General features: G+C 37.4%; 1 protein-coding gene across 4 annotated transcripts in view; it reads right to left on the bottom strand.

Moving 5' to 3' along the window:
* Positions 1-14,343, bottom strand: part of LOC107686370 (supervillin-like) — a 100,571-nt gene that overhangs the window by 23,171 nt on the left and 63,057 nt on the right. For 2 of the 4 annotated variants that reach the window (XM_016483335.1, XM_016483336.1), the window contains exons 7-13: positions 11,401-11,435; positions 10,356-10,420; positions 9,399-9,535; positions 6,004-6,289; positions 3,168-3,552; positions 1,517-1,739; positions 185-317 (exon numbers count right to left, since the gene is read on the bottom strand). In XM_016483335.1, coding sequence (XP_016338821.1) covers positions 185-317; positions 1,517-1,739; positions 3,168-3,552; positions 6,004-6,289; positions 9,399-9,535; positions 10,356-10,420; positions 11,401-11,435 — 1,264 coding nt within the window. Of the gene's footprint in view, positions 1-184; positions 318-1,516; positions 1,740-3,167; positions 3,553-6,003; positions 6,290-7,412; positions 7,509-9,398; positions 9,536-10,355; positions 10,421-11,400; positions 11,436-11,954; positions 12,123-12,613; positions 13,391-14,343 lie in introns of all 4 variants that reach the window. The other 2 variants (XM_016483333.1, XM_016483334.1) reach the window with 2 other exon arrangements.

Below are 14,343 nucleotides of genomic sequence, written 5' to 3'. Positions count from 1 at the left end.
GGGCCAACACTTTTTCACACCACTGTATATATATATATATATATATATATATTTTTTTTTTTTATTTTATTTTTTTTTTCCATCAATCTAACACAACAGCTGTTGAATACACACTGTATATGAAATTAGACAACGCACCATGACCTGTACGGTCAGCTGAGACAGTTCAAGGTTCAGAGGTTACCTTGTTCTTGAAGCTCTGCTCCACTTCCCATAGCTGGGCATGTCTTTCAGACACAGCAACCTTCACCACATCCTGTTTCTTATTTATCCTGTTCCTCCAGTCTTCCTCTCCACTCTTCTTCAACAGAGCCAGCCTGCGAGAGACACAATCATGTGTCATCATGAATTCTTGAATGAAATGATCGAAAAAAATCTTATATACACTTTTAAATGCTATTGTAGATGCATTTACTAATTATTGTGTAAACTTTTAAATTTCTTAAAAACATTTAATGGATGAGAAGGACCAGATAGTGAAGCAGCTAACAAGAGCCAAGCATGCTTGGGAACTCCTTCAACACTGTTGAAAAGCAATCCAGAATGTCTATTTGTAATTTCCAAATGTATATCTATGTATATTAAAAAACAAAACAAACAAAAAACAGTATATTGAAGAACAATTAGGTGTGTTGAAACTTTTGACTGGGATTGTGTAACTAAACATTCATGACAAACAGAAATTTATATTGCATATTTATCTCTGTGGAAAAGTAAAAAAAACAAAAACAACAACAAATAGGCATTTTCCATGCTCATTGACATGCACTAAACTCTTTTCAAGTGTGGCTACATTTTTTGTATATATGCAGATGAGTGGTTTTCTTTATGTCATTAATCAATTTGAATAGCTTGCATCAGCTTGCTTACTATGGCAACAGACAAATGCCCATCCGTTACACAATACTTTGATCTCAAACCGGACACAGCAGTATAGCTCTTACAAAACTAAACAAACCAATCTATACAGAGTTATACACAATATAGTGTTACATGGAACTGGAATATGCTACACTTAAGTTTTTTTTTCTAATATCTGTCCCCCTCCATCTGTGTGCTTCCTGTCAGACCACAACACAAGGAGGCAGTCAGATGGCACGAAGACATTACCGCAGCATCATTACTATCGACAATGACCTAATTTATAGTCAAAAATGTTATGCAAGGACTTGGAGCATCTGATGTTTCCATTTCTAATGTAATTTTTATCCCAGCTCTCATTCTAAATAGAATTATTGAACTGACATATATTCAAAATACACACAGTGCAACCCACTTTCCCCAAATAGTCAAAAGTCTAAGGCAACCTTGTTTTACACAATTTACAATATCCTGCTTTATACAGAGATAGAAAGATATCAGTTTTCAATATACATCTATAGGTATACATTGACCTACGCAAGAGAAAACACTTACATATGACATTCTGCTGACTTTTTTTCATATCACCACATCATAAACTTCACAAACTATTCAAAGATGTCATTTTGGATATTTAATGCTTTCATACACTCACCTCTCTTTGATGGACATCTGTCTGGCAGACATGATGTCTGAGAACTTGTCTCCCTCCTCTGTTTTAAAGTCAGTCTCCTGCTCGTCTTCTTTCCTGTTGTCCTCCGAGAGGTGTCCGGCAGACTCTGTGTGCATGTGCGGTGCGAGAGAGCCGCTCCGTAAAGAGGATGAGCCCTGCGATACAGCTGCCACTGCACGTACTGCGGCTGTGTGCACAGGAAGAGGGTTAGAGTAGCCCCAGTGATACAATCAATAACAGCTCAGTGACAGGCGGAGCCACCACAGACACATACAAACATAGCCAAACTCTCTCACACACACTCAGTCCTATCAAGAGCTGATGCTCGCTTGAGCATGTGAATACACATAGTAAAACTGATGAATATGCAACACAGGAAATGAGTGTCAGTTTCTAAGCATAAAGGGAAGTTTTGTTGCTCATGCTGTGACCATGTGGCTTAGACAGACATCTTTGTCTTTTCAAATGGGGAAAAGTTTAAAACCACCAGCCTGAATGACAGACACCAAACAGGAAGACTCTACAGAACAGACACACATCATATCCTATCCACACCAATCAGTCACACTGACATCAGCACAGAACACATGTACAGCAGACACTGCAGGAAACCATCATAACAAGCCATCCTTGATAAAACAGACAGTATATGACTGTGTGAATTGTAGAGTAAGATAGTAAGATGCACATTGTGGGCACAGTAATTAATTTAGGTCTAAGAGGGAAATATGCATTTTTTTTTTCATTTTGAAACGGAACAGTCAACTTAGAACCTTGGGGTAAGATGCAAAAATTTTAAGTGGGCAAATTTTAAATAATATTTTAAATAAAATGTTAAATGATAATTAATTGGAATTAGCATTTAGTAATTCCATATAACTCATCTTAAACTCTTTTTTTAAGATTGTGATTTTGAGATTTGGCAGTTATGATTTTATTCCATTTGAGTGACCTTAAATACATTTTAAAATATTAATGACACTTTTTAAAGAAATGCACTGTTCTGCTGTCTTCCTTTCACATCATCAAATCACAAAATACACAAACTATTCAGAGATGCCATACTTTCATACACTCATCAAAGCACCTCTTCTTAATAAAAGTATGAATTTCTTATATATATATATATATATATATATATACACACACACACACACACACACACATACACACACACACATATATAGAAAGATCTTACTGACTCCACTAAATGTTTGCTTGGAAGTATTATTTTTAATGATATCAGATATATTTGGCATATTTAGTAAATATACAATGACAGCTGTGACTTGACTTCTCTCCCAAGGGGCTATCTGTCCTATTTAGGGGCTCATCTTACCCAAACAGTGAGGCAAAATTAAATTATAACTAAATAAACAACTACTTCCATCAATTTCCCCTAATAATAAAATTTATTGGATGATGCGTCACCAACTTGTACATGTTTCACTGTATGTGTCTAACTATATATCAGTAAATGTGCACTGTTCTTACAGAGAGCATCTTGCCATATTATTAACTAGGAAAAACAGATTAAAAAAATAAGATAAGAGTTAAATAACAATACCTTGAAGTACGGAAACGTATGAGAAGATGTGCCACTTAGAAAAACACATCACCTATATTTCTCTACCTGATATGGCTGCCTTTGACTTGTGCTCTACATCTGTTTCTGAAGGGTCTTGAGGGGTCACCAGAGCCTCATTGTGCCCTTTAAACTCCTCCCAGTCTCTGGCCGGTTGAGCATGTGGTGTCTGTTTCATGCTCTCTGGAGAGGGGAGTTTCCTCTTCCCCATGCTCAATAACTGCTTTTCTCCTTGGGCCACCGGGAACACATCTGGGCCCTGATGAGCAGTTTGAGGTTGGTAAGGTGGGGAGAGGGTCTGCTCATAGTAGGCAGGGCCAGATACATTGGGCATGGTCAGGTGGATGTCACCAGCATGTTCAGTGGAAACGGTTGAGGATCTCAGGGCCGAGGTAGAGGTGGATGCAAAACGAGCTCCACCTGCAGGCTGCAGCTACAAGAGGACAATAAAAGAGAAGGATGAAGAGTTTGAGCAGAAAAGGAAAGGATAGATTTCAGAGTGAACAGTATGAGAAAGAGAAAGAGAAAGATTAGAGCAAAGAGAGAGGGATGGGATGAGAACAAAAAGTGAGTCAGCATGGGCAGGAAACAGCACATTCGTCAACAGTTCATCAGCAGACACACGTCAATCATGCTGACTAATCAGAGGTTGTCTTAGTGCATTTCCGGTAGCTGAAAGGCAAGCATCAAATCAGCTAATAACAAAACCATTCACAAAGCCATGCCCTTTATATACTGAACCCGACTGTTCCCATCATGCCCTCAGAAACAGACACACTGAGTCACAGACACAATCAATTAAATTTAACACTACTGTGTCAGCAGGGCTTTAGGCAGAGTTGTGGTGTACATTCAGAATAAGATAATTGATTTCCAAATAAAGTAAGCATTCAGCACTGACACATTTCTCCTAAAAGCACTCAAAACCTCCCACTCATTCATTAGGGAGTCTTCATAGGCAACAACACAGAACATCTTCAATGACAACCACTAAACCACAACCAACTTTCCTTAGAGAACTGCTTGATCACAATGCATGGAGTGTGACAATTTAAATATTCATAATAGTAAGTATAGAAATTAACAATAATGAATAGAGGTTGGCAGTATGTGGGAAATGTTACTTAAAAGCAGCAGTGTCTTTTTACAGCTGAAAACAACAAAGTACCTCTTTATCTTTTTTAAGTAACATTTTGCATTACAATACAGTTTGGTTTGTTGGGTCATATTGCTTTTTCACCACAAACAACCACCCCAGAGTTTTCAATTGGGCCAAGACTCGATCAGGTGATGCTAGAAACGATTATTTTAGTAACAGCACGTTTACTGTGTTCATATAAGTCTAAATTAACCAAACTAAGTGAGAAAGTCCTAAAAATGGGCTATAATAATAGCCCATAGTGATTAGAAATAGTTCTTTCTTGATTATATACACATTCCAGTGTGCATTTTCCACAATTTTTCCATGCTTAGTCATTCTCTAATCACAGAAAGCAAAACACACTATAGCAAATTTCTTTGCAGAGTAACCCAGCACTAATGATGTTTATACATAAAACACAATAAACAAACAAAACATCACATCTGTTAACATTTCTCAACTCCATTTCAAAAGCACAAAGACTGCGAAGCCAGTACTTGATCTACCAGCAATCTGGAACTACATTCACAAACAGACGCATTTACCTCCATGCCTTCTTTGGGGTTGTACGATCATCTAAGCAAGATGCTTAAAAGAAATGCCTGAATTCAGCCTACTGGCACATAGGGACATATATGCTGAAGCATTAGGACAACTGCTTCTAAGACACGGGACAATGGTTTTACTGCAGGCTGAGTAAAACCTTGGTTTCTACGAAATATCATACAGTTCTAGAGGACTCTGGTATCCTCACATGTTCCAGATCACTCAGAAGCTCTGAGAACTCCGATTCCTCGTCAAACATCTCAGAATCAGAATCATCCTGCATCAGAGACAAACCCCTTTAAATGTTCAATAGTATGTGTCTGTGTGTGTAGAACTAAGATTGATTACATGTCTGTGGATGTAATACTTCAACATATGCCCAATAAACTTAAATCAGGGTACACGGTAAGAGTGGGCGATATGAGCAAAAATATAATAACAATATTGCTTAACATTTCGGTTGATAAGAAAAAAATCCTTATGACATTTTCCAAAATAATAGTAGACCTATTAAAAATGTGAAAGTCTAATGACACAATATAAATGTATGGTTATTATAGATTAACTGAACAACCCCACATCGTTGTGTATCTGGGTGTTGACTGTTCAATCAACAAAAAAAAAACAATCACATTAGCTTTCGAAAGTTTGCTGAAAGACTGTAGGGACGTACTTTAATCCTTCACAGACTCATTTTCACTTTTTATACAGTGAAATGTAACATAAAATAGGTAGAAAACAGAACATGAATGGTAGTGAACCGATGCAACTTTTGCAGTAGGTCACGACAATGACAATATTACGAATATAATGCATCTGATTTCATTCACGCTAATACTATACAGAACATAATTTTGAAAGGCTGCAAAGTAAGTATTAAAAACAAAAAAGTACCTACTCAGAGTATGTAATTTCAGGATCAGCCTGCAACTTCTTAACCCCCGATTTCTGACTTGCTTTATAGCTTCATTGTTTCAGTCTTTTCTATTCTCCTCCAGTATTTAACTGACATACACTATATGGCCAAAAGCATGTGCACACCCAAAGATCACACCCATATGTGCTTAATTTAATGACCAGTCATGATTCATGATTTAAATTACACGATGAGTAATGCACTAAACTGATACAATTCTCAACTGCGACATGAATAAGCATGGTCTAAGTGTTTAATGAAGAGACAGAAATGTTGCATACCTGGTCAACCTCTCCTAGTGTGATTGGCTGAGTCTGGTAGCGAGCATTACTCCTACGTGACTGAGTGTCTCCCCTGGCCCGAAGGCCGTGGCTGGACGGCTGTGCCAGGCGGTTGAAGAGTGCCATCTTCTCTGCCAGACTGAGCGTGGAAAGATCTGGCTCCTCTTGGCCATCCTCCCCTGGAGATGCATGGCGAGCTCGATCCGACTCCACTGCCTCCTGAGCCAGCCGAACCTCTCTGGCCTGCTCCCTCACCATGGAGCTCTGCTGAGATGAAGCCTGCAAGCTGTAGTGCACATCAACACCAGACCGTTCAGGGACACTCAATGTGTTTCATATTAATTCCATTATATCACCTGTAAGGCAGGGCTGCATAACTGTATTTATCATATATAATTATGATAATACTAAAGAATCACAACATTGTGTAAATAACTACTTACATAAACTTGGATTAAACACACGTGCATGCATAGAAAATACAAGCAATCGTGATTCATGTTACAGTATGAATAAAGCATTTTGGATGTGTTGTTCATTCAGCAGTCCATTTATCAACACAAATGAATAAATGTCTGTGTTAAATCATTTTCAAGGACAAATGAAACATTTCTTCATATTAAGATTATAGTAGCATGTGAAGATAAACATGTCATGCAGTTTATATGCTCAACATGTTGCTGATGAAGCAAAAAAACACAAGCAACTTCACTCGAACCCCTCCAAGCAATGTGTCATACTTTCACAAGTAATTCAGACGCATTTAACAACTGTTACCATTTCATGACCTTACAAAACATTAATAACATATTATAGCTCAACACAAGTCAGTGATGATCAGGATAAGTTTATTTGTAGTCATGAAATTGTGGGTGTGCTTTTGAAATTCTCACTCTTAATTCTAGTAACGTAAACTAATGATCTGTATTGGCCTGAAAATACCACAAGATGGTGCTGGTTCTTAATTTGACTTTTCAAAGTTGTAAATAAAACAAAAAATTTTGGAGTAGTTCATGCATTCATGACCTCTAGACTGGACTATTGTAATGCTCTCTCTGTTTAAATCTAGAATAAAGACACATCTCTTTGGCCAAGCATTCAAATAATCCATCTCATAATCTTGTACTGCAGTTATATCTGATCAAATGCACATTATTATTCTTTAGCTTGGGTTAAACAAATCAATTTTGCTTGGTTGGAACAGCAGCTATGCTAATTATGTCTATTTGTTTCTCTGTTTTTGCCAAGGGATCTCAATGATGCATGACTCTAAAGAAATACAGACATTTTTGTAAAGACAAATCTTTGAACATGCAAGCTCTCAGTGACAAACATTAGTATTGATAAGAGTGACCATGCCTGTATTACACACACACTCATGGGAGTGTCTGTATGTGTGTCCTGGGTACCTGGATTTGGTCACAGAGCTGCTGACTAGAGTGGGACTAGGAACACGCGTTACAGAGGTTTGTACAGTCACGGACTGTGACAAATGGCCAGGGACACTTTAAAGCACACAGAGTAGAAGGAAAGAAACAGAGACACAGGAAAAAAACTGAAGGGAACTGAAGAAAAGAGATCATAGCTACATACACCACACGAAAGAAAAGTAAGGGATAGAATTTAAAGGAAAATTTTAGCAAATGGCTGCAATATAACAAAGAGTGAAAAATTTAAGGGGGTCTGAATACTTTCCGTACCCACTGTACTTCTATTCTATTCTATTTATAGCACACCTGTGCATATAATTTTTGTCTATTTTTGTTTACTTATATATATACATTTGTGCATTTTATTCACATATCTTTACTTTGGTTATCTGTGTGGTTGTTGTCTCTATGTACTGTAAGCTTCTGTCACCAAAACTAATTCCTTGAATATACAAACATACTTGGCAATAAAGCTCTTTCTGACTGATTAATTTGTTGACTGATACATGTACAGTATGTATGCTTACACTACAGTTTGAAATCATTAACTTTTTTCTTTTAAAAGATATAATTTTATTACATTTTAAATTGACCAAAAGTGACAAAGACTTTCACATTGTTACAAAATATTTATACTTAAAATAAATGCTGTTCTTTTGAATAGTCTATTCATCAATGAATAAGAAAAAAAGTTTTACGATTTCTACAAAAATATTAAACAGCACAACCGTTTTAAACAATGTTTCTTGAGTATGAAATCAGCATATTAGAATAATTTCTAAAAGATCACGTGACACTGAAGTTTAGAGCAAATAAATAAATAAATAACATTTTAAAATATAGGCCTATTAAAATAGAAACCAGTTATTTTAAATTGTAATAATTTCATAACATTGCTGTTTTTACTGTATTTTTTATCAAATAAATAGTGAATATAAGAGACTTCTTTCAAAAACATTAAAGGGGTGGTTGACTTTTTTTTTCTAGGCTTGACTGTGTTTATGGGGTGCAGTCTAACATGTGTTAATGCTTCATTTTTAAAAATACACATTATTTTTCACATAATTTACGTTTATTCCACACCGCTCTGTCCCTTCTCCTATTAACGCGCTGATCATTTCCTGCTTTTATGAAGCCCCTCCCTCAGAAATGCATGATGGGCTCTGATTGGTTAGTTAGTCCAATGTGTTGTGATTGGCTAAACCGCCTCTAATGTGCGTCTGTCTACCTGTGCAAGCACGGCTCTTAATGGTATGTTTTTTGTTTGTTGTTGTCTCATACATTTAGATACGCTGTTATTTGTAAATGCTACTGCTTCTGTTAGCTTTGAATACACGGTTTTATCCCAATTAAAGCTTTAATACAGTACGGCAACCGCACGCATATATTTTTGCAGCGTATTACATGTATTTATACATGTAGTTTATACCATGTATAAAGCTTCTCATAGCTATGTGAAAATAAGTGTATAAATGGAACAGTTCATTGCTTGAGCTGAGCTGGTGATCTGAATGAGAGAGAGAGAGAGAGAGAGAGAGAGAGATGCAGAGCGTGTGCAGCAGGGCGACGCGAGGAACATGATTAGAACTTGTGAATCCATTAGAATCGTTAGAAGACAGAATCGCGATTCATATATAAATAGATGTTTTCCTGCACCCCTTGTTTTAACGGCATGGCAACAACTCTTCCTCTTATCTATGGCCTCGCCCCCTTCGTTGCATGTTCCCGGGGACGGGGTTTGTGATGTCACAAACCCGGGAAGTAACTCAGTGGCTACGCAACATTACACACTAACGTTAAAAAAGTGAAATCGCAATCAACCACCCCTTTAAAAAAAGTTACAGACACACCACTGAACTGTAGTTTATATCTTGCCAAATTTTGAAGCTAACAAATGGAAACATTTGGGGGTTTTTTGTGCCCTCAACCTGAATTATTGAACATGTCACATACTATAAAACTTACGTAGCAGCAATGACCACTTCCTCTGAGGTGACTGGCTGAGTGCGGGAGCGATCCTGACCTCTCCTCAGCCTGCGTTCAACAGCAGGGTTACGGCTCCATGCCTTCAAAACTGAACCATCTGAAGTCTTTTCAAGCTCCTAAGAAACAGGAAGGCTTTGTATGAAAGCTTTGCACAATAACTTCTAACAAAATAAATATAAACAAAAAATAAAAACACTAAAATGCTGCATTTGACTTTAAGGAACTTTACTAGCTTGTTCAAGATATCAGATGTTTTTCCCTTTAAGTCAGGTTTCTAATAGACTCACTAAATTGTCATATTTGAGGAATGTGCATGTTTGTATGATGTGAGAGTTGAGGGGTAATGGACTGAGGTGTGTCCTCTTTACACAATTCTTGGAATGCCAAATTAATAAGCATGTACAACCACAGTCAGACAAGTTCTGTTCCAAAAACTAGAAAACTGAAAGTTTAAGCTACATTGTTAGTCACCAATGTCATGTTTCTATCATCAGGCAGGGGGGATTTTCAGAGAAGCTCAGAGAAAATTTAAATTTCATTCAGATGGCAGGATGATTAAGAGTCATGTTTTATTCAGCACTGAAAAGTAACAACTGAATATTGTGCTAATTTAAAATGCAGAAATTCACCCAATATTGGTGTGTTATGCATTTGTGGAGTTTATTAGAGCATCAAATAGTTATCTTAGCAACATGCTAACATCAGACTCCATTGGAATCAACAGAGCTGTGGTCGATTCTTATGTGCACTTCATGTAAGGGACAATATTTGTGTGGTCTGCATAACCACTGGCAGGATTGTGGCCAACACAGAGTGTTTCAAATAAGCCACTTAAAAAGATTTTGGTTAGGATGCTGTCTTTATAGACAGTAGAAAGGAAGCAGCTCACTTTCAGGGTTTGGAACAGAAGCACAGACACACTCAAGCACCACATACTCTGAAAAGAGAGCGCTTGGCGGCTACACTCAGCTTTGCTCTCTCATCCAACTTCTCCTCATCCACTGGAAAAACACAGGAAGGAGAGAAAAAAAGAATGAGTCAGAAGCCTTTTCATGAGAACTATTTCATTAAATCCCAAGACTTTCAGAGGACAAACACAATGCTAAACACATGGTAGAAAGATTACACAAGCAAATTTCTGCTTCTCTACTCCGATTTCACAAAGGTTAACCTTAAATAAGACATAGCAGGGGAACATAAATGCTGTACATCTACCAAATGCAGCGTATTATATTAAAATCTGCTCTAATATAAAGTGTGGCATGATTTATGCAACACTTAAAGGGACAGTTCCCCCCAAAAATGAAAATATGTGACCATTTACTCACCATGTTGCTTCAAACCCATAGAATTTTGGTTAATCTTCAAAATACAAATTAGGTTATTTTTAATGAAACTAGAGAGACTTCTATACCTCCATTGAAAGTTCAGGAAACCAAAACTTAGATTCATGTGCCATTAAGTTTAATTAAAAATATTTTAATTTGTGTTTCAAAGATTAACCAAATTTTAATGTCAAAGTATCAAATAATATTTATTTATTTTTACATCTTGCTCGAGGCAGAACTTTAACTGTTGAAAATGTTAGGGTCAGCATTAATTCAACACGTTTTTATTCAGCAAGGATGCATTAGACTGATTTATTTTTCCCAAATAAATGCTGTTCTTCACAAAGTGTAATAATACTAAAATGTATTATGGTTTACAACAAATATATTAAGCAACACATTTGTTTCTACAATTGTATGTACTATCAGCATATCAGTTTGTATTACTGAGCTGCACACATATGAAACTAATGCAAAAGTTTTGTAATGTTATTGTGTCATCCTACCCAATCACAAAGTTTGTATACATAAGCAGCAACTAAAGGTGTCTAGAGTGACTTTCTATTTTTAATGACACAATAGAAAGATATGCTATATTAAACCTTAAGTGATAATAGAGAATATGTTGTGTATGCAAAAAAAAAAAGACTTGCCTTCAGGGCTCAGTGGTTCAGGGCTTAGATGATACCTAAAGAGAACAAAAGTTGAAGTCTTAAAAAAGGGTTACAATTTTGGATTTTAAAATGATTAGGTCAACGAGCTGACTTGCAATAGTGTAAGCAGACAAAAGCAGCAGCATATTTAGGAAAAAGAGAATCAGGAAAATACACAAAGCAGCTAGTGGGAAAGTGCAGAAAACATAATCAGGCCTGCTTAATCCACAGCGTTTGACAGAATTATAGATCTTAGAATTATATCGCAAATTACAACAAAGAGCCTTTCATAAAAACCACTGACCAATCCTTTGGATTAGAATCCACTACACATAAAAACAGTATACAGTGTGTTAAAGGAGTAAAATTATTTAGTGAGCCAAAAGCTAACTTGAAGTAACCAGTGCATAAATACAGTGCAGTTAAAAAGGGTAAATTAAAAAATACATTTTGAACCAATCTGGGTTTAGTTTTCTGCACATCAAGTGTCATTTTAAATTTGCACTCCAGGACAACTCTACAATATCGTGCATAAAACTACTCAAAATGCCTACCGGTCCGACTGTTCACGCTCAGTTGATGTGATAGGCTGCGTTCTAAACCTCTCAGATGTCTTTCTATTCTCAGTAGGACATATATACCGCAAAGGGCGACGAGATGAGCGATCTTTGACTCTCTCACTTCTCCAGGGTGCATGTGTATCTGGAGGCACCTCTTCTGCCCTATTATGTCACAAAGCATGACTGAAAGAGGCAGCATTGAAGAATGGCAGGTGCACAGGCAAAATGCTAATGCCGGATGAATATTTAATCTAAGCATCCTCATAGTGGGTTAAACTAACTAATGAAAACCCTACAAACATAAAAAGTGGTTAAGAACTATTTTGTCAGAACAGCTAGCATAAATTCACACATTGTCTCTAGAAATACAAAGCTGCCAAGCCAAGGTAAGAAGAAAGACAGGCAGAAATGGTTAATTATTACTGGCAAAGTGTGCACTAGACAAGCCGAACAGCATGATGGCTGAAAGAATAGGGCATTAAAATCTGCTGGTCAGCTTTGAATGAGTGATTCCTCTGTAAGATCGCAATGTCTCTTCTAATATTTAATTCTCCAAGCAGTTACATAAGATGAGATTGATTAACTGCATGTTAATCAGCAATGTTAGATAATGTTAGTAAGTCGACACATAATGATAATGTACCACCACCTACAGTTCGGCTTTCCGGGGACTCGCAACACTTTCCAGGTAGGTGTGGCGGAGTTGGGCAACTGAAACCCTTGCATCATGGGATAGGGGATCACCATTAAGCACTTTCTCCTGACGGACAGGCTCTCTGATTGGGTTCTGGATGGCATTCTGTTGGACATTTCCAGTATCCAAAGGTTTTGGCATATATCTCCCACTGGAGGTCTGGATTGGGGCGTAGCAGCTAGCGTCAGTCCTTCTATGGGCCTCTCGAGCTCTTGCTTGCATAGACTCTGTGGCCTGAAGTCGGGACACATGCTGTGTGTAAACTTCCCGTCTTGACTGACCTCCACGGCGCCCTCTGGGGTCATCTGCAATATCCTCCCTTCTGTGCCAACTGATGCCAGGGTTTACCTCTACGTTGTCGGTACTTCCTTGGCACGGGTCTTCAGTGCGCCGTTCTTTCCGATGAATTTCAGAAGGTAAAACTGCCTTTCTGCTCCACAGGAGCCCCACTGTCCTCACATCCTGTTTTCCCTCTGGTTCAAGCACTTCTTGAATCTCTTGTTTATGCCTGAAAGCGGATTCACTGCCCATAGAGAAGTAGCTCTGGCACCCTAGGTTATGGCGTTCCTCTTGTCCAGAGTGGGTCAGCGGCTGTTTGGCTGGAGCATCAGGTAGGTTCCGATTGTGAGGGTGATATCGAGGGTATGATTGGGGAAACTGGTTGTATGCAGGTCCTTCTGCTGTTTGACCCCTGTGAAACGGCTCATCACGGGCCAGTCTCTCCCTAACTCGGATTCTTCAGAAGAAGAGAAAAGGGTTGGTTACTTAGACTTAAAAGAGATATTAACTGGCTCTGCAAAAGAAGAAATAAAAACCAGAACCATTTCATGGCCCTGGAAGTGAGCGAGTGGAAGCAAGAAATTCTGATCCAACCAAAACTACCCAAGACACAGAACCAGTAGAAGTAACTCAGTATGGTTTGTGTTCATAGCCGCGGGAACGTATTTTGTCCAGGGGGGGCTGAGAAATAAAACTTGTGGGGGAGGGGGGGTCACGTGACAAGAGTGATGCGAGAAGACACACTATGATGGCAGATCCAAAAGAGTTACTTTTAATAAAACTTTAATTTCTTCGTTTAATAGCGTGTAAGTGAGTGTCTTTATTGTTGCTGGGTTTTTCATTAAAAAAATTAATACAAAATAACAATGAACCACAAACTAAGCATTCATTTTAAATAAGGGAAAATACCTTATATATTTGGGTTACAACGCAAGGCTATATCTTATTAATTTTGTTAATAAAAGTTAGATGTTTAATATATGCGAATTTGCCATTGTACTATTTTATGGCTGATGTGTTTTAATTAAGATAATAAATCACAAACTATGATCGTTTTAAGGTAGCCTGAGGGGAAATCCATATTCATTTTGTTTAGAAAAGTTCAGTTTAATATTGGTGAATTTATCATTGTACTAGGCTATTTTATTGTATAGCCTTTTTCTTATTAATAATAATGAGCCATAAGCATTTGTTTAAAGTAAGGGGGAAATCCAAAAACCTTTCATTTGTGTTACAACGTAGGTACATCAGTCTTATTCGTTCTGTTCATAAAAGTTTTATGTTTAATATAAGCGACTTTGTCATTGTAGCATTGCTGATGTTGTGTGTGTGTGTGTTTTCATTAAGAGTAGGCCTAATATTGAATCAATCTTAAGCATTCGTTTTTTTTTCAAGAATAGGAAAGACCTA

Source organism: Sinocyclocheilus anshuiensis, unplaced genomic scaffold (genome assembly GCF_001515605.1).
Source record: "Sinocyclocheilus anshuiensis isolate Anshui unplaced genomic scaffold, SAMN03320099.WGS_v1.1 scaffold1319, whole genome shotgun sequence".
Taxonomy (NCBI): Eukaryota; Metazoa; Chordata; class Actinopteri; order Cypriniformes; family Cyprinidae; genus Sinocyclocheilus; species Sinocyclocheilus anshuiensis.
This window is presented reverse-complemented; position numbering and strand designations above follow the sequence as displayed.